Source organism: Anolis sagrei, chromosome 12 (genome assembly GCF_037176765.1).
Source record: "Anolis sagrei isolate rAnoSag1 chromosome 12, rAnoSag1.mat, whole genome shotgun sequence".
Lineage (NCBI taxonomy): Eukaryota > Metazoa > Chordata > Lepidosauria > Squamata > Dactyloidae > Anolis > Anolis sagrei.
Genome location: NC_090032.1, coordinates 21,636,537 through 21,660,109, shown reverse-complemented (window position 1 = coordinate 21,660,109; position 23,573 = coordinate 21,636,537). Strand labels below are relative to the sequence as shown.

General features: G+C 44.7%; 3 protein-coding genes across 4 annotated transcripts in view; 1 reads left to right on the top strand and 2 right to left on the bottom strand.

The window, feature by feature from the left end:
* Nucleotides 1-1,531, bottom strand: part of PFDN2 (prefoldin subunit 2) — a 7,066-nt gene extending 5,535 nt beyond the window's left edge. The window contains exon 1 of the mRNA XM_067472644.1: nucleotides 1,390-1,531. Within this exon, the coding sequence (XP_067328745.1) occupies nucleotides 1,390-1,482 (93 nt within the window). The 5' untranslated portion in view covers nucleotides 1,483-1,531. The remainder of the gene's footprint in view (nucleotides 1-1,389) is intronic.
* A 1,961-nt stretch (nucleotides 1,532-3,492) lies between these two features.
* On the top strand, nucleotides 3,493-14,997 carry NIT1 (nitrilase 1). 2 transcript variants are annotated; one of them, XM_067472570.1, is made up of 7 exons: nucleotides 3,493-3,599; nucleotides 4,961-5,032; nucleotides 6,643-6,879; nucleotides 8,282-8,385; nucleotides 9,823-9,956; nucleotides 11,943-12,068; nucleotides 14,427-14,997. In XM_067472570.1, coding segments are annotated over exons 1-7 (954 nt in total). In that variant the 5' UTR covers nucleotides 3,493-3,597; the 3' UTR covers nucleotides 14,706-14,997. The 2 variants fall into 2 exon arrangements, with proteins under 2 accessions (XP_067328671.1, XP_067328672.1); XM_067472571.1 differs by having other exon boundaries at nucleotides 3,564-3,580.
* A 3,715-nt stretch (nucleotides 14,998-18,712) lies between these two features.
* Nucleotides 18,713-23,573, bottom strand: part of DEDD (death effector domain containing) — a 37,093-nt gene continuing 32,232 nt past the window's right edge. The window contains exon 6 of the mRNA XM_067472569.1: nucleotides 18,713-22,769. Coding sequence (XP_067328670.1) covers nucleotides 22,393-22,769 — 377 coding nt within the window. The 3' untranslated portion in view covers nucleotides 18,713-22,392. The remainder of the gene's footprint in view (nucleotides 22,770-23,573) is intronic.

Sequence of the window (23,573 nt, the reverse complement as noted above, 5' to 3'; positions counted from 1 at the left end):
CAGAGGACAATTCCACCCTAGATTTCATGTGTTTCCTCCACCACAGGCATCCCAGTGTTGCTGTTTCTCTCCAGTGGAATTTGTGAACTTAAACAATGATGGATTCTTTTCTACGACACACAGCAAACAGAGGACAATTCCATCCTAGATTTCATGTGTTTCCTCCACCGCAGACATCCCAGTGTTCCTCACTCTCTCCAGTGGTGTGGAATTTGCAGGATCCCGCCCACTGCCTCGCCCTTAACCCTTTCCGACTCTTTTCTATGGCGCACGGCAAACAGAGGACAATTCCATCCTAGATTTCATGTGTTTACTCCACCGCAGACATCCCAGTGTTTCTGTCACTCTCCAGTGGTGTGGAATTTGCGCGATCCCGCCCATTGCTTCTCCCTTCACCCTTTCCGACTCTTTTCTACGGCGCACGCCAAACAGAGGACAATTTCATCCTAGATTTCATGTGTTTCCTCCACCACAGACATCCCATTGTTCCTCACTCTCTCCAGTGGTGTGGAATTTGCACGATCCCACCCACTGCTTCTCTCTTAACCCTTTCTGACTCTTTTCTATGGCATGCGGCAAACAGAGGACAATTCTATCGTAGATTTCATGTGTTTCCTCCACCACAGACATCCCAGTGTTCCTCACTATCTCCAGTGGTGTGGAATTTGCAAGATCCTGCCCACTGCTTCTCTCTTAACCCTTTCTGACTCTTTTCTATGGCGCGCGGCAAACAGAGGACAATTCCATCCAAGATTTTATGTGTTTCCTCCACCACAGACACCACAGTGTTTCTGTTTCTTTCCAACGGTGTGGAATTTGCACCATCCCGCCCACTGCCTCTCCCTTAACCCTTTCTGACTCTTTTCTATGGCGCACGGCAAACAGAGGACAATTCCATCCAAGATTTTATGTGTTTCCTCCACCACAGACATCCCAGTATTTGTTTCTTTCCAACGATGTGGAATTTGCGCGATCCCACCCACTGCTTCTCCCTTAACCCTTTCCGCCTCCTTTCTACAGCACATGCCAAACAGAGGACAATTCCATCCTAGATTTCATGTGTTTCCTCCACCACAGACATCCCAGTGTTCCTCACTCTCTCCAACAGTGTGGAATTTGCACAATCCCGCCCACTGCTTCTCCCTTCACCCTTTCCAACTCTTTTCTATGGCGCACGGCAAACACAGGACAATTCCATCCAAGATTTTATGTGTTTCCTCCACCACAGACATCCCAGTATTTGTTTCTTTCCAACGGTGTGGAATTTGCACTATGAACCCAAACAATGATGGATTTGGACCAATTTGGGGGAAGGGGGGAGGGAGCGTGGTTTGCACTCTGCACATGCCCCGAGGCCCGCCCCCCCCCCGGGCCCCGCCCCCTCCTCACCTGCTCGGCCGACAAGGCCTTGGGCGCCGCCCCCGCCCCGCCCGAGGAAGGCGCCGTCGCCGGCCCGGCCTTGCTCTTGCTGCCCTCCGCCATCTTCCCTCGTCGCCTAACAACCGCCTCAGACACCACTTCCGGCCCTCTCGGGCGCTTCAGGCCTACACTTCCGGTCCGGCCTTGGCTACTTCCGGTCTGCCATCTTGAAACCTGGAATCTCTTCCATTTTAGAGCCTCCATCTTGAAGCCTGGAATCTGTTCCTTTTTTGAGCCGCCATCTTGAAACCTGGACTCTTAACACCCATTGCCGCCATCTTGAAACATGGACTCTGTACCCTTTTGAGGCGCCATCTTGAAACCTGGACTCTCTTACATTTTAGAGCCTCCATCTTGAAACCTGGAATCTGTACCTTTTTGAGGCGCCATCTTGAAGCCTGGAATCTACTACCCTTTGAGCTATATAACTGGACTGCTCCCCCTTTTTTTTTTGAGCCGCCATCTTGAAACCTGGAATCTGTCCCCCCTTTGAGCCGCCATCTTGAAACCTGGAATCTGTCCCCCTTTGAGCCGCCATCTTGAAACCTGGAATCTGTCCCCCTCTGAGCCGCCATCTTGAAACCTGGAATCTGTCCCTCTTTCAGCCGCCATCTTGAAACCTGGAATCTGTCCCCCTTTGAGCCGCCATCTTGAAACCTGGACTCTGTTCCCCTTTGAGCCACCATTTTGAAACCTGGAATCTGTCCCCCTTTGAGCCGCCATCTTGAAACCTGGACTCTGCCCCCCTTTGAGCTGCCATTTTGAAACCTGGAATCTGTCTCTCTTTCAGCCGCCATCTTGAAACCTGGAATCTGTCCCCCTTTGAGCCGCCATCTTGAAACCTGGAATCTGTCCCCCTTTGAGCCGCCATCTTGAAACCTGGAATCTGTCCCTCTTTCAGCCGCCATCTTGAAACCTGAAATCTGTCCCCCTTTGAGCCGCCATCTTGAAACCTGGAATCTGTCCCCCTTTGAGCCGCCATCTTGAAACCTGGACTCTGCCCCCCTTTGAGCTGCCATTTTGAAACCTGGAATCTGTATCGTTTTTGAGAGGCCATCTTGAAACCTGGAATCTGTCCCCCTTTGAGCCGCCATCTTGAAACCTGGAATCTGTCCCCCTTTGAGCCGCCATCTTGAAACCTGGAATCTGTCCCTCTTTCAGCCGCCATCTTGAAACCTGAAATCTGTCCCCCTTTGAGCCGCCATCTTGAAACCTGGAATCTGTCCCCCTTTGAGCCGCCATCTTGAAACCTGGACTCTGCCCCCCTTTGAGCTGCCATTTTGAAACCTGGAATCTGTATCGTTTTTGAGAGGCCATCTTGAAACCTGGACTCTGTTCCCATTTGAGCTGCCATTTTGAAACCTGGAATCTGTATCGTTTTTGAGAGGCCATCTTGAAACCTGGAATCTGTCCCTCAAGATGCGCCATCTTGAAACCTGGACTGTTGCCCCTTTTTTTTCAGCCGCCATCTTGAAGCCTGGAATATGTCCCCTTTTGAGGCGCCATCTTGAAACCTGGACTCTCTTACATTTTAGAGCCGCCATCCTGAAACCTGGAATCTGTTCCCATTTGAGCCGCCATTTTGAAGCCTGGAATCTGCTCCCCTTTGAGCTTTATAACTGGACTGTTCCTCCTTTTTTTGAGCCGCCATCTTGGAACCTGGAATAGGTCTCTCTTTTAGCCGCCATCTTGAAACCTGGAATCTGTCTCTCCTTCAGCCGCCATCTTGAAACCTGGAATCTGCCCCCCCCCCTTTGAGCCGCCATCTTGAAACCTGGAATTTCTTCCATTTTAGAGCCGCCATCTTGAAACCTGGAATCTGTCTCTCTTTCAGCCGCCATCTTGAAACCTGGACCAGTTAATACTAATATATTATTATATTATTATATAATAATATAATATATTATTATTATGAACTGGACTGTGAAGATAGGTTTCCTATTTATATTGTTCCTCACACTTTTAAAATATCCTCCCACCGCCATTTTACTTAAGGGCACAGGTCTGGGAAAAGCCCATTGCATCCGCCATCTTTGTTGTGGGCGGAAGTGTGCCCGGCACTGCCACCTTTCTTAAAGGGACAGCACCACTTCCGGTTAGGACTTTAGAACCTGCTTTTGGTTGATTTTGAGCAGCGAGGAGAGCTCCTAATCCGCTTCTGGTGCGGTTCTTCCCTCCATGTAAACACAACGGGGTAAAAAAGAGGGGAAATTATAGTGTGGAGCAGAGAGAATAGGGAACAAGGAAGAGGAAGGAAGGGCACTTGGGAGAACTCAATTGAGATTGGTCCTGGGGAACTCCCTGCTGCAGGAAACAGAAGGAATGAGCATATCTCCCTGTTCTTTTGGGGAACTCACTTCTGATTGATTTATTGTAGCTAAAGTATTATTGTTTTATGTATCTTACTAGGCACAAAATATTATTTATTGATTAATCATACAAAAATATTGCATATTATTAAACATAAAATATTTGATTAATTATACATAAAATATTTATTAATTATACATAAATATTATTGTATCTTATTGCACATAAAATATTGTATCATTATACATAAAATATTAATTGATTAATTATACATAAATAGTATTGTATGTTATACATAAAATGTTATTTATTGATTTATTATACAAAACATTATTGTATCTTATGCATAAAATATGTATTAATTGTACATAAAATATTATTATCGTATCATTATATATAAAATATTGATTAATTAATCAATATAAAATACTATTGATTGATTAATTATACAAAAATATTGTATCTCATTATACATAAAATATATTTATTAAGTATAAATAAAATATTATTGTAACGTATTATACATAAAATAATATGTATTGATTAATTCTACAAAATATAGTCTCATGTACATAAAATATTTATTGATTAATTATACAAAAATATTAATTGATTAATTATACATGAAATAGTATCTTATTATACATAAAATATTATTTTATTTTTATTATACATAAAATATTGTATATTATTATACAGAATATATAATAAAATAGTATTGTAACTTATTATACATATTGTATAATAAGTTACAATATTGTATAATTAATCAATAAATATTTTATGTACATGATACTATTACAAAAATATTAATTAATTATCCATAAAATAATATTGTATCTTATTATGCATAAAATATAATTTTATTTTTATTATACATAAAATATCGTATATTATACAGAAAACATTTTATCGATTAATTATACATAAATTGTGGTATATTATACAGAAAATATTTTATTGACTAATTATATATAATATGGTATATTATTGTACATACAATATTTTATTGATTAATTATAACTAAATTGTTGTATATTATTATACAGAAAAGGTTTTTTATTTACAATACATAAAATATTATATTCTGTATATCATTAAGCATCCAATTATTATTTTATGTATTTATTAGATATAAAATGTTCTTTATTCTCAATTTTTCTGACCCCGAAATGCTCACAACCGCACCAATCCTGATAGGATTTCTTCTCTTTTGGGTGGTTTCTTTTAGGTTGAGAGCGGTGGTCTTTCCCGTTGCCAGGGAGACATTTTCGAGGTTCAGACCCCAAATCTCCAACCGCAGGTGAGGAACCCGCATAGTGTTGAAAGTGGTGCCAAACTGCATTAATTGGCCAGTGTAGATGCATCCCGGTCTGGTAGGATCTCTAGAATTGAAAGGGACCCCAAAGGCCATCTAGTCCAACCCAACACCAGGCAAGAACACACCATGAATGGATGACTGAATGAATGATAGGATCATAGAGATGGAAGGGACCCCAAAGGCCATCCAGTCCAACCTAATGCTAGGGAGAAACACACCAGGAATGAATGATGGATGGATGGATGGACGGATGGACGGATACATGAATAGATGGATGGATGAGTAGATGGATGGATGGATGAATAGATGGGTGGATGGATAGATGGATGGATAGATAGATGAATACATGGATGAATGGATGGATGGATGGAAGGAAGGATGAAGGAATAGATGGATGGATGGATGGATGGATGAGTAGATGGATGGATGGATGGATGCATAGATACATAGATGGATAAATAGATGGATGGATGGATGGATGAATAGATTGATGGATGGATGGACAAATGGATATATGGATGGATAGTTGGATGCATAGATAGATGGATAAATAGATGGATGGATAGATGGATGGATGGATGCATAGATAGATAGATAGATAGATAGATAGATAGATAGATAGATGGATAAATGGATGGATGGATGGATGAGTGGATGGATGGATAGATGGATGGATAGATAGATGGATGGATGGATGGATGGATGGATGGATGGATGGATGGATGGATGGATGCCTAGATAGATAGATGGATGAATGGATGGATGAGTAGATGGATGGATGGATGGATGGATGGATGGATGAATAGCTGGATGGATGGATGAATAGATGGATGGATGGATGGATGAATAGCTGGATGGATGGATGGATGGATGAATAGATGGATGGATGAATGGATGGATGGATGGATGGATGGATAAATAGATAAATAGATAGATAGATAGATAGATAGATAGATAGATAGATAGATGGATGGATAAATAGATGGATGGATGGATGAGTAGTTGGATGGATGAGTAGATGGATGGATGAGTAGATGGATTGGGTGGATGAATGGATAGATGGATGGATGGATGAATAGATGGATGGATAGATGGATGGATGGATGCATGCATTGATGGATGGATGCATGGATAGATGGTTGGTTGGATGCATAGATAGATAGATGGATGAATAGATGGATGGATGGATGAATGGATAGATGGGTAAATGGATGGATAGATAGATAAATAGATAGATAGATAGATAGATGAATAGATGGATGTATGGAACCCTCGAGGAAGGGACCCTCGAGGGCATCTAGTCCAACCCAAGCCCAGGCAGAAACACAACATGAAGAAATAATGAAGGAAGGAAAGATAGGATCTTAGAGATGGGAGACCTCCAAGGTCATCTAGTCCAACCCAATGCCAGGCAGAAACTCAGTGAATAAATGATAGGATTGTAGAGTTGGAGGAGACCCCCAAGGCCATCTAGTTGAACCCAATGCTTGGGAGAAACACACCAGGAATGAATGGAAGATAAGATAGATTGCAACGGAGCCCTCGGTGGTGCAGCGGTTTAAAGGTGGCAGGCGTGACTCCCTCTTCCGCAGAGCCGGCCTCATGGCCCCCAAGCCCCTCGTGGCGGTCTGCCAAGTGACCTCCACTCCGGACAAGGAGCGCAACTGGGCCTCGTGCGCCCACCTCGTGCGGGAGGCGTCCGGTCGCGGGGCCTGTGCCGTCTTCCTCCCCGAAGCCTTCGATTTCGTCGGGAAAAGCCTCGAGGAGACGCTGAGCCTGGCCGAGCCCCTGGGAGGGGAGTACGTGCAGCGTTACGCCAACCTGGCCAGGTAGGAATGGGAAGGGCTGCTGCATTGAGGCGTATCTGACACCTATGGCCATGTTCCAGCAGCATTCTCTCCTGACGTTCCGCCTGCATCTCTGGCAGGCATCTCCAGAGGTTACGCTGCCAGCAAGTGGAGTGTGTGTGTGTACGCATATATACCTGTGGGAGGAAGAGCTCTTCTCTCTTTGAAGCAAGTGTAGATGTTGCAATGAGCAAGCTTGAATAGCATTGAGTAGCCGTGAAGTTTGCAAAGTCAATCAGTGAGGGTATCTGCATTGAGGTGGCCTGGCCTCTGTTGCCTGGAGGCACCCTCAGGGGCCAGTTAACACCTCCCAGTGGGTGCCTCCAGGCAACAAAAGTCAAGCAACCTTAGCAGATACCCTCGCTAATTGACTTTGCCTCTGTGTGGACACTCTCACTGATTGACTTTGCCTCTGTGTGGATACCCTCACGATTGACTTTGCCTCTGTGTGGATACCCTCACAATTGACTTTGCCTCTCTGCAGACACCCTCACTGATTGACTTTGCCTCTGTGTGGTTACCCTCACTGGTTGACTTTGCCTCTGTGCAGATATACTCTCTAATTGGCTTTGCCCCTGTGCAGATACCTTCACTGATTGACTTTGCCCCACAGATACCCTCACTCATTGACTTTGTGTCCTTGCAGACACCCTCACTGATTGGCTTTGCCCCACAGATACCCTCACTCATTGACTTTGTGTCCTTGCAGACACCCTCACTGATTGGCTTTGCTTCTCTGCATATACCTTCATTAATTGACTTTGCCTCTCTGCAGATATCTTCACTGATTGACTTTGCCCCCTGTAGATACCCTCACTGGTTGACTTTGTGTCCTTGCAGACACCCTCACTGATTGGCTTTGCTTCTCTGCAGATACCTTCATTAATTGACTTTGCCTCTCTGCAGATACCCTCGCTAATTGATTTTGCCTCTCTGCAGATACCTTCACTTACTTTGCCCCCTGTAGATGCCCTCACTGGTTGACTTTGCCACCCTGCAGATACCCTCACTGATTGACTTTGCCTCCCTCCAGGTACCCTCACTGATTGACTTTGTGTCCTTGCAGACACCCTCACTGATTGCCTTTGCCTCTCTGCGGATACCCTCACTGGTTGACTGCAAACTACTCAGGGCTATTCAGGCTTGCTCATTGCAACATTCACACTTGGTTTACACAGGCAAGGGTTCTTTCTCCCACCCAGGACATCATTCCACAGGGATAGAGATCCACTCCATTTGCTTCACTGCCAACAGAACTTCTGAGCCTGCCATTAGGCACAGATGCAGACCAAACGCCAGGAGAGAATGCTGCTGGAAAACAGCCATACTGTCTGAAAAACTCACAGCAGCTCACAGTTGACGGCTGGTGTTCTTTTCCCGGCAGGGAGTGTGGTCTCTGGCTCTCCCTGGGGGGCTTCCACGAACGGGGGGACGACTGGGAGAGCACCAAGCGCATCCACAACAGCCACCTCCTCCTGGACCCCAAAGGTAAGCGGGGAGGGGGAGGTTGGTGATACTGGGGGGCCCACCCTGCCCTTCGCCCAACAGCTTGTCCGTCACAGGCAAATATCCACTGACAGGTAGGTAGACTCATGGATGGATGGATGAATGGACAGATGGACGGGTGGATGGATGGATGGATGGAAGGAAGGAAGGAAGGAAGGAAGGAAGGAAGGATGGAAGGAAGGATGGAAGGAAGGATGGGTGGAAAGATGGATGGAAGGATGGATCGATGGAAGGATGGATGAATGGAGGGATTGATGGATGGATAGAAGGAAGCATGGATGGATAGATGGAAGGATGGATGGATGGAAAGATGGATGAGTAGATGGATGGATGAATAGATGGAAAGATAGATGGATGGATGGATAGATAGATAGATGGATGGATGGATGGATGGATGGATGGATGGATGGATACATGGGCGGGTGGATGGAAAGATGGATGAGTAGATGGATGGATGAATAGATGGATGGATAGATAGATAGATGGGTGAATGGATAGATGAATAGATAGATGAATGGATGGATGGATAGATGGGTGGATGGAAAGATGGATGGATGGATGGAGGGAGAGATGGATGGAGGGAGGGAGGGATGGATAGAGAGAGAGCTGGATAGATAGATAGATAGATAGATAGATAGATAGATAGATAGATAGCAAGATGGAAGAGGAATAGATAGATAGACAGACAGACAGGAACATGGAGGGAGAGAGAAAGATAGGAACATAGATGGATGGATGGACGGATGAATAGATGGATGGATGGATGGATGGATGGAAAGATGGATGAATGGATAGATGGATGGATGGATGGATGGATGGATGGAAATACGGATGAATAGATAGATGGATGAATAGATAGATGAATACATGGATAGATGGAAGGATGGATGGATGAATAGATAGATGAGTAGATGGATGGATGAATAGATGGATGAATGGATAGATGGATAAATACATAGATGAATGGATGGATGGATAGGTGAATGGATAGATGAATAGATAGATGGATAGATAGATGAATGGATGGATGGATAGATGGGTGGATGGAAAGATGGAGGGAGGGAGGGAGGGATGGAGAGAGAGCTGGATGAATAGATAGATAGATAGATAGATAGATAGATAGATAGATAGATAGACAGAGAGAAAGATAGGAACATAGATGGATGGATAGAAAGAAAGATGGATCGATAGACCGATAAAAAGGATATCTTGATTGCATTCAGAATCAAGTGACATAAACTATAGTATGAACACTTTGATCATATGCAGATATCATCTGACAGATAAGTAGGACAGATATTAAATAGAGATAATCGGGTGATTGCATGCAGATATCAACCAGTATCGATAGATGTACAGATGATCAATGGAAAGGAGATGCATCGCATGCAGGCATCACTTGGTTCCTCCTTCTTCCAGGGACCCTGGTGGCCGTCTATCGGAAGACGCACCTCTTTGACGCCGAGCTGGAAGGACGGGTCTCGCTGAAGGAGAGTGCCTACACGAACCCGGGGTCGGAAATCGTGGCCCCTATAGACACTCCAGCTGGGAAGGTACGGGAAAGGACGGTGTCGTGATTCTTACCTAGTAGGCCGGAAAAGAAGCCTGGATAACAGTAGGGCGAACCTCCATTTTGAGAGTGTATGCCAGGGAAGCCGCCATCTTGAGTGGGGATAGCTAGAAGATGGGAGGAGTTTGAGGTCTCTTAGGATTGGCTGGAGTAGATGGGAGGAGCCAAGTCTTAGGAGGGAAAAGATCATCTATCCATTCATCCATCATCTCTCCTTACTATCTATCCAACCATCCATCCATCCAGCTATTTATCCATCTAAGCATCTAACCATCCATCCAGCATCTCTATTTACTACCCATCCATCCATCCATCCATCCATCTATTCATCCATCTAACCATTGATCCATCCATCCAGCATCTCTACTTACTATCCATCTAGCTATTCATCCATCTAACCATCCAACCATCTAACCATCTATCCAGTATCTCCCCTATCTATCTATCTATCTATCTATCTATCTATCTATCCATCCAACCATCTATCCATCCATCCATCCATCCAGCATCTCTACTTACTATCCATCCATCTATCCATCTAGCTATTCATTCATCTAAACATCCAACCATCTAACCATCTATCCAGCATCTCTACTTTCTTTCTATCTATCTATCTATCCATCCATCCATCCATCCATCCATCCATCCATCCATCTAACCATCTAACCATCCAACCATCTATCCAGTATCTCTACTTACTATCTATCTATCTATCTATCTATCTATCTATCTATCTATCTATCTATCTATCTATCCATCCATCCATCCATCCATCCATCCATCTAGCTATTCATCCATCTAACCATCTATCCATCCATCCAGCATCTCTACTTACTATCCATCCATCTATCCATCTAGCTATTCATTCATCTAAACATCCAACCATCTAACCATCTATCCAGCATCTCTACTTTCTATCTATCTATCTATCTATCTATCTATCTATCTATCTATCTATCTATCTATCTATCTATCTATCTATCTATCCATCCATCCATCCATCCATCCATCCATCCATCCATCCAGCTATTCATCCATCTAACCATCTAACCAGTATCTCTACTTTCTATCTATCCATCCATCCATCCATCCATCCATCCATCTAGTTATTTTATTCATCCATCTAACCATCTATCCAGTATCTCTACTTACTATCTATCTATCTATCCATCCATCCATCCATCCATCCATCCATCCATCCATCTAGTTATTCATCTAACCATCTATCCAGTATCTCTACTATCAAGTCTTAGGAGGGAAAAGATTTCAGCTTCTGGGGAGAGAGGATTGGGAGCTGGCGGAAGAAGAAGTGATTTGGAAACTGAGTTTTCCGAGAGAGCGAGCGTCCTTGTCAGGCAGGGCTGATTAGCTGACAGGAAAGGTCAGGCAGCAACCTGATTTCTTGTGGGAGATAGCACAAGGGATTAGCTCTCTAGACTGGAAGAACTCTGGGAGAGTTAGCTGATAACTCAGGGGACTGCCTAGGATAGGTTAGTCAGAAACTCATTGCTATTTCTCTGGAGTGAGTGATTTTTGTAACCAGCAGCTATATCTGTTTGAATAGCTCTGTATGTAATGAAGTGAAGAAACTCTTTTCAAGCAACCATCAAGCTATAGTACACTTTTGTAACAAGTCAAGCGTTTTGTGCCTCTCAGAAGAAGACGTTAGTTGTCTGTTTTGTATAAATAAATCTTTTTCTATTTAACTTTCAAAAAGGCATGTGCGACTCAGTGTGAGTATCTGTCCATGTTGTAGAATCCTTTCACTTGCTGAGTGAAAGGTCGCAGGTTCAAATCTAGGGAGTGGGGTGAGCTCCCACTGTTAGTCCCAGCTTCTGCCAACCTAGCAGTTCGAAAACACACAAATGTGAGTAGACCAATAGGTGTGTGTGTGGGCTATGCAAGCATGGGAGTGGTCATTTTGTAAAAACAACAAAAACAATAACACCGCCCTGCACTTCTCTTCAAGGTTGGTCTCGCCACCTGTTACGACCTCCGCTTTCCGGAGATGTCGCTCGCTCTGGCGCAGGAAGGGGCGGAGATTCTCACCTATCCGTCCGCCTTCACCGTGACGACCGGGTCCGCCCACTGGGAGGTATGTCGGTTGCACTTTGCACATGCTCTTTGCTGTTAAGGAAGGGTTTGCGTCTTCCTGCCTGGCTGAAGGGGGTCTGATTGTCAGCGCACAATGCTATTAATTAAATCCTCAAGAGTTGTAGTTTGGTAAGGAAAAACACCTTGTAATACTATAGCTCCCATGATTGCACAGCATTGAGCCTGGGCGGTCAAAGTGGTGTCACACTGCATTCATTTGGCAGTGTAGACTAGGCATGGGCAAACTTCACCCCTCCCTCCCTCCATCTACCTATCCATATATTTGTCTATCCCTCTATCTACCTGTTTCATATGTATATATGTATCTATGTATGTATGGATCTATCCCATCCATGGATCTATCTATCCACCTAATTATCTATCTATCTATCTGTCTGTCTGTCTGTCTGTCTGCCTGCCTGTTTGTATATATGCCTATCTATCTCCCTTTCTATGTATCCTTCCATCCATCTAGCTATTCATCCATCTAACCATCTATCCATCCATCCATCATCTCTACTTACTATCTATCCATCCATCTAGCTATTTATCCATCTAACCATCCAACCATCTAACTATCTATCCAGCATCTCTACTATCTATCTATCTATCTATCTATCTATCTATCTATCTATCTTACTATCTCTCTCCATCCATCCATCCATCCATCCATCTATTCATCCATCTAACCATCTATCCATCCATCCATCATCTCTATCTCTCTCTCTCTCTCTCCATCCATCCATCCATCTATCCATCCATCCATCCATCCATCCATCCATCCATCCATCCAGCTATTCATCCATCTAACCATCCGACCATCTAACCATCTATCCATCCATCCATCATCTCTACTATCTCTCTATCTCTCTCTCCATCCATCCATTCATCCATCTATCCATCCATCCATCTAGCTATTCATCCATCTAACCATCTAACCATCCGACCATGTAACCATCTATGCAGTATCTCATCTATCTATCTATCTATCCATCCATCCATCCATCTACTATTCATCCAACCATCTATCTATCTATCCATCCATCCATCCTACTTACTATCTCTCTCTCTCTCTCTCTCTCCATCCATCCATTCATCCATCTAACCACCCATCTATCCAGTATCTCTACTTACTATCCATCCATCCATCCATCCATCCATCCATCCAGCTATTCATCCATCTAACCATCCAACCATCTATCCAATATCTCTATCTATCTATCTATCTATCTATCTATCTATCCATCCATCCATCCATCCATCCATCCATCCATCCATCTAGCTATTCATCCATCTAACCATCTATCCATCCATCATCTCTACTTACTATCTCTCTCTTTCTCTCTCTCTCCATCCATCCATCTAGCTATTCATCCATCTAACCATCTATCCATCCATCCATCCATCCATCCATCCATCCATCCATCCATCCATCCAGCTATTCATCCATCTAACCATCCAACCATCTATCCAATATCTCTACTATCTATCTATCTATCTATCTATCTATCTATCTATCTATCTATCTATCCATACATCCATCTAGCTATTCATCCATCTAACCATCTATCCATCCATCCATCATCTCTACTTACTATCTCTCTCTTTCTCTCTCTCTCCATCCATCCATCTAGCTATTCATCCATCTAACCATCTAACCATCTATCCATCTATCCATCCATCCATCCATCCAGCTATTCATCCATCTAACCATCCAACCATTTATCCAATATCTCTACTATCTATCTATCTATCTATCTATCTATCCATCCATCCATCCATCCATCCATCCATCCATCCATCTAGCTATTCATCCATCTAACCATCTATCCATCCATCCATCATCTCTACTTACTATCTCTCTCTTTCTCTCTCTCTCCATCCATCCAACCATCTATCCATCCATCCATCCATCCATCCATCCAGCTATTCATCCATCTAGCTATTCATCCATCTAGCTATTCATCCATCTAACCATCCAACCATCTATCCAATATCTCTACTATCTATCTATCTATCTATCTATCTATCTATCTATCTATCCATCCATCCATCCATCCATCTAGCTATTCATCCATCTAACCATCTATCCATCCATCCATCCATCATCTCTACTATCTCTCCATCCATCCATCCATCCATCCATCCATCCATCTAGCTATTCATCCATCTAACCATCTAACCATCCAACCATCTAACCATCCATCCGTACATCTATCTATCTATATCTATTCATCCTTTCATCCATCCATCTATTCATCCAGCCAGCCAGGAATTGTGGGAGTTGAAGTCCAAAACACTCCGAGGGAGGGGCATAATGAGGTCCTACAATCCCCTAATTCTGTCCTTATTCCCGCAGCCCCTCCTTCGCGCCAGGGCCATTGAGACACAATGTTACGTCATCGCGGCGGCCCAGACGGGGGCTCACCACGACCGCCGCGCCTCCTACGGCCACAGCATGGTGGTCGACCCCTGGGGCAGCGTGGTGGCCCAATGCCACGACGGCCCGGGACTTTGCTACGCGGAGATCGACCTCGAATACCTGAACCGCGTCCGGAAGGAGATGCCGGTCTTCCGACACCGGCGGAGCGACCTCTACGGCCGGGTGGCTCTTCAGCGCGGTTCTCCGTCCCCTTGATTACGACCTTTGGATGCCGTTGGAACCGTCAGGGATGATGGGACTTGGAATCCATACGGAAGATGCTGACTGTGTATATCTTTCCCAGTTTCCTTCATGAAAACTGCTTTCAGTGTGGGATGGATCCTGTTTGGTGCCACTTGATCCGCCGCGGCTCAATGCCACCAAGTCCAAGGATGATGGGAGTTGGAGTTCGGCATCGCTAAATCAAACTGAAACTTATATCTGAAGTTTTTCTGGCTCACAAATGATTAAAACTGATTTCTGTCTGCACACAATAGAACCAGAAGAACGAATGGAGCGTGATAGCTCAAGGATATGGAGTCCTGGGAGCTGTAGTTTTGCAAGTGTTGCGTCTACACACACCAAGGAATGAATGCAGTTTGACCCTACTTGAACCACCATGGCTGGCTCAAAGCTAGAGTCCTGGGAGCTGTAGTTTTGCAAGTGTTGAGTCTACACACACCAAGGAATGAATGCACTTGAGCTGCCTCAAGGCTATGGAATCAAAGGAGTTGTAGTTTTTGGCAGAGAGGAGTACGGACCTTGTAAAACTACAACTCCCTGGATTCCATAGCATTGCTGCGATCTCCTTCAAGCCTTGGGGATGGTAAGAAATATAATAATAATTATTATTATATTTGTATAATATATAATATATTATAATATATAATATAATATATTTATATATATATATATATATATATATATATATATATATATATATATATATATAATGATGGTGGCAATATTATAATATACAATATATAATAATATATTGTATTATTAATATATATATATATTATAATGACGGTGGCATTATAATATATAATATATAATAATTATATAATAATTATATAATATATTGTATAATATATATAAAAATTATTATAATATATATAATATAATATATATTATAATATATTATAATTATTATATATTATTATATATATTTTATATATTATTATTATTATTATTATTATTATTGAGCCATAGCAGTATCATCAAAAACGCATTCGTTGTACGTCGTAGACACACATGACATCATAATGTTGTCCCAAAAGGGCAATGCCGTTGTTTGTCCCGTCCTTCAAACAATTGAGAGAAAACGTGACATCATAATAATAGTAATGACGCCAACAATAATGATGGCAATAAGAGTTATTATTCCACGCCATCCCAAAAACAATCCCGTCGTTCTCCCCATCTCGTAGGACTGCAAACAAAGATGGCAATAACAATAATTATGAATATTATTATTTCATGCCATCCCAAGAATGACGGCGTTGTCCTCCCTGTCTCATATGACTCCAAATCCTATTAATTCCACCCAGACTAGGACGGTTCGATCCTAGATTTTCTGTGTTTCCTCCACCACAGGCATCCCAGTGTTCCTGTCTCTCTCCATTGGGGTGGAATTTGCATGACTCAGCCCACTTCCTCTCCCTTCACCCTTTCCTATTCTTTTCTATGGCACACAACAAACAGAGGAATTGATTGGCAGCTGAACATGCTAGAGAGGAATTGATCGGCAGCTGAACATACTAGATTATATGTGTTTCCACCACCACAGGCATCCCAGTGTTCCTTACTTTCTCTATCCCTGCCAATATCCTCCACCAACACCACACTGCCCACCACCCAAGGGAAGGTTTTCATACGGGGGCCATTTCATCCTAGATTATATGTGTTTCCTCCACCACAGGCATCCCAGTGTTCCTTTCTCTATCCACTTTTCACGGGTGGTCCTGGAACGTGACCCTGCGATAAGTGAGGGAACACTGTATAGTGTCCCTACTTCACGGATTTTCACTTTTCGGGGGTGGCCCTGGAACGTAACACCCGCGATAAGTGAGGGAACACTGTATATCGTCCCTACTTCGCGGATTTTCACTTTTCGTGGGTGGTCCTGTAACGTAACCCCCATGATAAGTGAGGGAACACTGTATAGCATCTGTACTTTGCGGATTTTCACTTTTCACGGGTGATCCTGGAACGTAACACCTGTGATAAGTGAGGGAACACTGTATAGTGTCTGTACTTCGTGGATTTTCACTTTTCACGGGTGATCCTGGAACGTAACACCCGCGATAAGTGAGGGAACACTGTATAGCGTTCATACTTCGCGGATTTTCACTTTTCACAGGTGGTCCTGGAACGTAACACCCTTAATAAGTGAGGGAACACTGTATAGCGTCTGTACTTTGTGGATTTTCACTTTTCACGATGGTCCTGGAACGTAACACCCGTGATAAGTGAGGAAACACTGTATAGCTTCCATACTTTGCGGGTTTTCACTTTTCGCGTGTGGCCCTGTAACGTAACACCCGTGATAAGTGAAGGAACACTGTATAGCGTCCGTACTTTGCGGATTTTTACTTTTCACAGGTGATCCTGGAACGTAACACCCGTGATAAGTGAGGGAACACTGTATAGCGTCCGTACTTTGCGGATTTTTACTTTTCACGGGTGGCCCTGGAACGTAACACCCGTGATAAGTGAAGGAACACTGTATAGCGTCCGTACTTTGCGGATTTTTACTTTTCACAGGTGATCCTGGAACGTAACACCCGTGATAAGTGAGGGAACACTGTATAGTGTCTGTACTTTGCGGATTTTTACTTTTCACAGGTGATCCTGGAACGTAACACCCGTGATAAGTGAAGGAACACTGTATAGCGTCCGTACTTTGCGGATTTTTACTTTTCACAGGTGATCCTGGAACGTAACACCCGTGATAAGTGAGGGAACACTGTATAGTGTCTGTACTTTGCGGATTTTTACTTTTCACAGGTGATCCTGGAACGTAACACCCGTGATAAGTGAAGGAACACTGTATAGCGTCCGTACTTTGCGGATTTTTACTTTTCACAGGTGATCCTGGAACGTAACACCCGTGATAAGTGAGGGAACACTGTATAGTGTCTGTACTTTGCGGATTTTTACTTTTCACGGGTGGCCCTGGAACGTAACACCCGTGATAAGTGAAGGAACACTGTATAGCGTCCGTACTTTGCGGATTTTTACTTTTCACAGGTGATCCTGGAACGTAACACCCGTGATAAGTGAGGGAACACTGTATAGTGTCTGTACTTTGCGGATTTTTACTTTTCACGGGTGGCCCTGGAACGTAACACCCGTGATAAGTGAAGGAACACTGTATAGCGTCCGTACTTTGCGGATTTTTACTTTTCACAGGTGATCCTGGAACGTAACACCCGCGATATGTGAGGGAACACTGTATAGTGTCTGTACTTTGCGGATTTTTACTTTTCACGGGTGGCCCTGGAACGTAACACCTGTGATAAGTGAAGGAACACTGTATAGCGTCCGTACTTTGCGGATTTTTACTTTTCACAGGTGATCCTGGAACGTAACACCCGTGATAAGTGAGGGAACACTGTATAGTGTCTGTACTTTGCGGATTTTTACTTTTCACGGGTGGCCCTGGAACGTAACACCCGTGATAAGTGAAGGAACACTGTATAGCGTCCGTACTTTGCGGATTTTTACTTTTCACAGGTGATCCTGGAACGTAACACCTGCGATAAGTGAGGGAACACTGTATAGTGTCTGTACTTTGCGGATTTTTACTTTTCATGGGTGATCCTGGAACGTAACACCTGTGATAAGTGAGGGAACACTGTATAGTGTCTGTACTTTGCGGATTTTCACTTTTCACAGGTGATCCTGGAACGTAACACCTGCGATAAGTGAGGGAACACTGTATAGTGTCTGTACTTTGCGGATTTTTACTTTTCATGGGTGATCCTGGAACGTAACACCTGTGATAAGTGAGGGAACACTGTATAGTGTCTGTACTTTGCGGATTTTCACTTTTCACGGGTGATCCTGGAACGTAACACCTGCGATAAGTGAGGGAACACTGTATAGTGTCTGTACTTTGCGGATTTTTACTTTTCACGGGTGATCCTGGAACGTAACACCTGTGATAAGTGAGGGAACACTGTCAACCTAAAAGCAAGACACACATTCAGGAGCGTGGCTCATTGCAGGGTGGTGGTATATATATTTTTTTCCAAAAAGAAGAAAACAATACTTTACAAAGATCAGTTTAGGATCATGGAACAGACCGTGGGTTTGGTTTTGTTTTTTAAATCCCCGAATTGGTTTCCAATAAGGTATTAGTATTCCCCTTTCAAACGCACACAAACAAATGGGAGCCCCGGGAATTTTTGGATGGAGCCAATACTGTCTTGGGGGGGGGGGGGGGGGAGTAAAGAAAAACGACCTGTTTGGTAAACTTTCCTAAAATAATTCCTTATCCACAACGGGAGAGAACAATTCGAAACGTCTTAACAGTGGCTCCGGAAAACCTATCTTGAAAAACCAAGACCGGAAGCAGAAAATTCGGCACGAATCGGGATGCCGTTTTCGGACGATTTCCGAGCGATTCCAATCCAAGGAAAAAGGAAGAACTGAGTGAATAATCCCCCCGAAACGTAAGATTTGGGTCTTTTTTTGACTCTGACGCCGTATACGTAATTGTACTCCCCGAGGGGCGTTCCTTTGTCGTCTTTGGAGGGCCGAGGCTCCCTCGAACGGAGGGAAGAAAAGGCACACGAAATGGACGGGACAAAAGGGGGAAATGTGGCTTCGGGAGCGCCGCCGAAACGGGGCCGGGTGCAATGCCTCGATTGCATACAAATCCACCCGATGGGATTCGGAGTCTCTTTCCGAGCAGGTTCGGGCTCTTGGCGGTGCCGAAAATGCCGCCAAAACTCACAGCTTCAAAGGAAAAATTAATCATAATCATAATGATAATACACTGGCACGACATGTTCCCTGTCACAAGTTCAGGTTTGTTTCTTTTTTTTTCTTGGGATTTCGTGAATCTTTTTTTTCAACCTCAAAACAGTCTTATTCGATTTTGGGAGGCGGCGGGAAGGAAAAATCAAAACGGAGTGAGAGACGGCACAAGGGAAGACGACACAGGGCCAAGGCTCTTCAAAATGGCCGACAGAGACAGACGGCCTCGGGAAACTTTCTGGAATTATCCCCACCTCCCGTCAATTTTCAAAATGGCCGACAACGGGACCGTCCGGAAGTTTTCTCCCTTTTCAAAATGGCCGACGGGGAAAGACGGCTTCGGGAAACCTTCCGGAAGGATCCCGGCCTCCCGTTAATTTTCAAAATGGCCAACAGGGCCTTTTGGAAGTTTTCCCCCTTTTCAAAATGGCTGACAGGGAAAGGTGGCCTCAGGAAACCTTCTGGAAGGATCCTCGCCTCCCGTAAATTTTCAAAATAGCGAACAAAAAGGCCAAGGCTCTTCAAAATGGCCGACAGAGACAGACGGCCTTGTGAAACCTTCTGGAATTATCCCCACCTCCCGTCAATTTTCAAAATGGCAGACAACGGGGCCGTCTGGAAGTTTTCTCCTTTTTCAAAATGGCCGACAGAGACAGACGGCCTTGTGAAACCTTCTGGAATTATCCCCACCTCCCGTCAATTTTCAAAATGGCGACAACGGGGCCGTCTGGAAGTTTTCTCCTTTTTCAAAATGCCTGACAGGGAAAGACGGCTTCGGGAAACCTTCCGGAAGGATCCCCACCTCCCGTCAATTTTCAAAATGGCCAACAGGGCCTTTTGGAAGTTTTCCCCCTTTTCAAAATGGCTGACAGGGAAAGGCGGCCTCGGGAAACCTTCTGGAAGTATCCCTGCCTAATGTCAATTTTCAAAATGGCCGACAACGGGGCCTTTTGGAAGTTTTCTTCCTCTTCAAAATGGCTGACGGGGAAAGGTGGCCTCAGGAAACCTTCTGGAAGTATCTCCGTCTCCCATCATTTTTCAAAATGGCCGACAACGGGGCCTTTCGGAAGCTTTCTCCCTCTTCAAAATGGCTAACGGGGAAAGGCGGCCTCAGGAAACCTTCCAGAAATATCCCTTCCACCCGTCAATTTTCAAAATGACTGGCAATAGGGCCTTCCAGAAGTTCTCACCCTCCCGTCACAATGGCCGACAAGGAAAGAAGGTCCTTGGAAAGTATCCCTGCCTCTTGATGAGCTTCAAAATGGCCAACAACAGGGCCTTCTGGAAGTTTTTGCCCTTTTCAAAACGGCTGACAGGAAAAGACAGCCTCAGGAAACCTTCCAGAAGTATCTCTGTCTCCCATCTATTTTCAAAATGGTCAATAATGGGGACTTCCAGAAGTTCTCGCCCTCCCGTCACTCTTCACAATGGCCGACAGGGAAAGAAGACCTCAGGAAACCTTCTGGAAGTTTCCCTACCTCCCATTGATTTTCAAAATGGCCGACAATGAGACCTACTCTTAGTTCTCTGCCTCCTGTCGCTCTTCAAAATGGCCGATGGGGGAAGACCTTGGGAGACCTTGCCGAAGTATCCCTGCCCTGCCTCCCACTGATCTTCAAAATGGCCAACAATGGAGCCTTCTGGAAGTTCTCCCTCTGCCATCGCTTTTCAGAATGGACAACAGAGAAAGACCTAAGGAAATCTTCCAGAAGTTTCCCTGTTTCCTGATTTTCAAGATGGCCAACCAGGAAAGGGCAACCTTAAGAGGCAGCGGGACCTTCCAGAAGAATCCCTGCTTCCTAACTGAGCTTCAAAATGGCTGACAGTGGGGCCTCCTAAAGTTCTCTCTCTCTTCTTCAAAATGGCCGACAGGGAAAAGAGACCTAGCGAAACCTGAGAGGCAGCGAGGCCTTCCACGCTTTTATCTACATTTCCACTGATTTTCAAGAGAGATTACAGACAATGGGGCCTTCCTGCCTTGCACTGATTTACAAAATGGCCGACAGGGAAAGGAACTTGACTAACGGGATCTTCCGGGTGTTTTTCTGCCTCTGGTTACCTTTCAAAGTGGCCGGCAGGAAAAGAGACCAAAGTAAATCTATGCAATGGGCCCTTCCGGAAGTTCCCCTGCCTCCCTTGATTCTCAAAATGGCCGACAGGGAAAGGAAGTTAGGCAACGGGGCCTTCCGGGTGTTTCCCTGGCTCCAGTTGACCTTCAAAATGGCCAACAGGGAAAGGAGACCAAAATAAATCTATACAATGGGCCCTTCCGGAAGTTCCCTTGCCTCCCGTTGATTCTCAAAATTGCCAACAGGGATAGGAACTTAGGTAACAGGGTCTTCCGGGTGTTTCCCTGCCTCCGGTTGACTTTCAAAATGGCCGATAAGGAAAGGAGGGCAAAATAAATCTAGGCAATGGGCCCTTCTGGAAGTTCCCCTGCCTCCCACTGATTCTCAAAATGGCCGACAGGGAAAGGAGACCAAAGTAAATGTAGGCAATGGGCCCTTCCGGAAAATCCCTTGCCTCCCATTGATTTTCAAAATGGTGGACAGGGATACAAACTTATGTAACTTTTCCTTCCTGTTTATAAAGTAACACCTTCCGGGTGCCTCCCTGCTTCCAGTTGACTTTCAAAATGGCCGACAGGGAAAGTAGACTCGAGGAAACAGAACGGGGCCTTCCGGACGTTTCCCTGCCTCCCGTTTTTTTTTCCAACCGAAAAGCGAAACCAACAATAGTAGCACGTATCCCTCACATAAGGTCTCGAAGGAGACATCATGGAAGGAGGTTGGGTTGGTTTCCGTGGTTCTTTTCTCCTTGTTGTGGGGGGTTTTTTTGCAAAGGGGGGAGGAAAAAATAATTAAAAAATCCATCCGAGAGGACGAAAGGGGAGGGAGGGGGAACGGCCGGCTGCCGTTCAAGGGGCCGTCTGGAGCATCAAGTTCCGCAGGAGTTTCTGGCGCCCCACCTCGTAATCCTCCTCGTCAACGTTGACCAGGAGCTTGATGGCCTCGTGGCCCACCGCCTGCTTGAGGGAGTCCGTGATGAAGACCCCCTTCAGGGCCTCCAGCAGCGAGCCGTTGATGTAGTCGCGCCAGAAGGCGTCCAGGTAGGTCAGCTCCGAGAACTTTATGTCACAGATGATGGAGCCCAGGTCCCGGCTCTTCAAGATGGTGTTGGCCTGGCTGAAGCGCTCAAACTGCCGCTCCAGCGGGTCCTGCTTGTTGGAGAAGACGTTGCCCTCCAGGGCCGTCTCGTGCTGGCAGTACTCGGCCCGCACCCGCAAGCGGATGTCTGCAAGGAAAGCCGCAGTGAGAAGCGAAGTCAACAAAGGAGAATATCGCTAGTGCCCTATTCCGACGATTGGCTAACTGCTTACTCCGTTCTCCAACTCTGAGCAGGCCTAGGTCTCAATGGTAACTCTTTGGGCCAGCTCTTTCCTTCCTCCCTTCCTTTCCTACAAACATCTTCACTCTCTTTTCTTCCTTCCTTTCCTCATATACCTTCCCTGCTCTTCCCCTACTTCCTTTCACTTCTTTTTCTTTCTCTATCCCTTATTTCTTCCTTCTTTTCTCATTCTTTTTCTTTCTGCCCTTCCATATATCTTTCCTCTTTCCCTTCATTCTTTCTTTATTCTCCACTCCCTCCTTTCTTTCTTTCTTTCCCTCCTCTTATATCTTTTCCATTTTCCCTTCTCTCCCCTCATTCCTTTTATTCCTCCTTCCCTCTTTCTTTCTCCATTCCTTTGTTTCCCTTCTTTCTTTCTCCATTCCTTCCTCCTCAATTCTTCTTTTCCCTTCTTTTCCCCTTCCCTTTGTCTTCCGCCCTTTCCTTCCTACCTTCCTATCCTACAAACATCTTCACTCTCTTTTCTTCCTTCCTTTTCCTTATATACCTTCCCTGCTCTATCCATACTCTTCCTTTCTCCATGCCTTTCTTTCCCTTCTTTCTTTCTCCATTGCTTTCTTTCCCTTTTTTTCCCCTTTCCCTTTCTTCCTTCCTTTCTCATTCTCCCCCCTCTTTTTCTTTCTTTCATTTCCCTTCATTTCCCCTTCCCTTTGTCTTCCGCCCTTTCCTTCCTCCCTTCCTTTCCTACAA

Bases quoted from the DNA above. Each gene is read 5' to 3' on its own strand.
- NIT1 (XM_067472570.1), top strand. The intron at 9,957-11,942 runs GTACGGGAAAGG...CTTCTCTTCAAG, and splicing joins TAGACACTCCAGCTGGGAAG to GTTGGTCTCGCCACCTGTTA. The intron at 12,069-14,426 runs GTATGTCGGTTG...TTATTCCCGCAG, and splicing joins CCGGGTCCGCCCACTGGGAG to CCCCTCCTTCGCGCCAGGGC.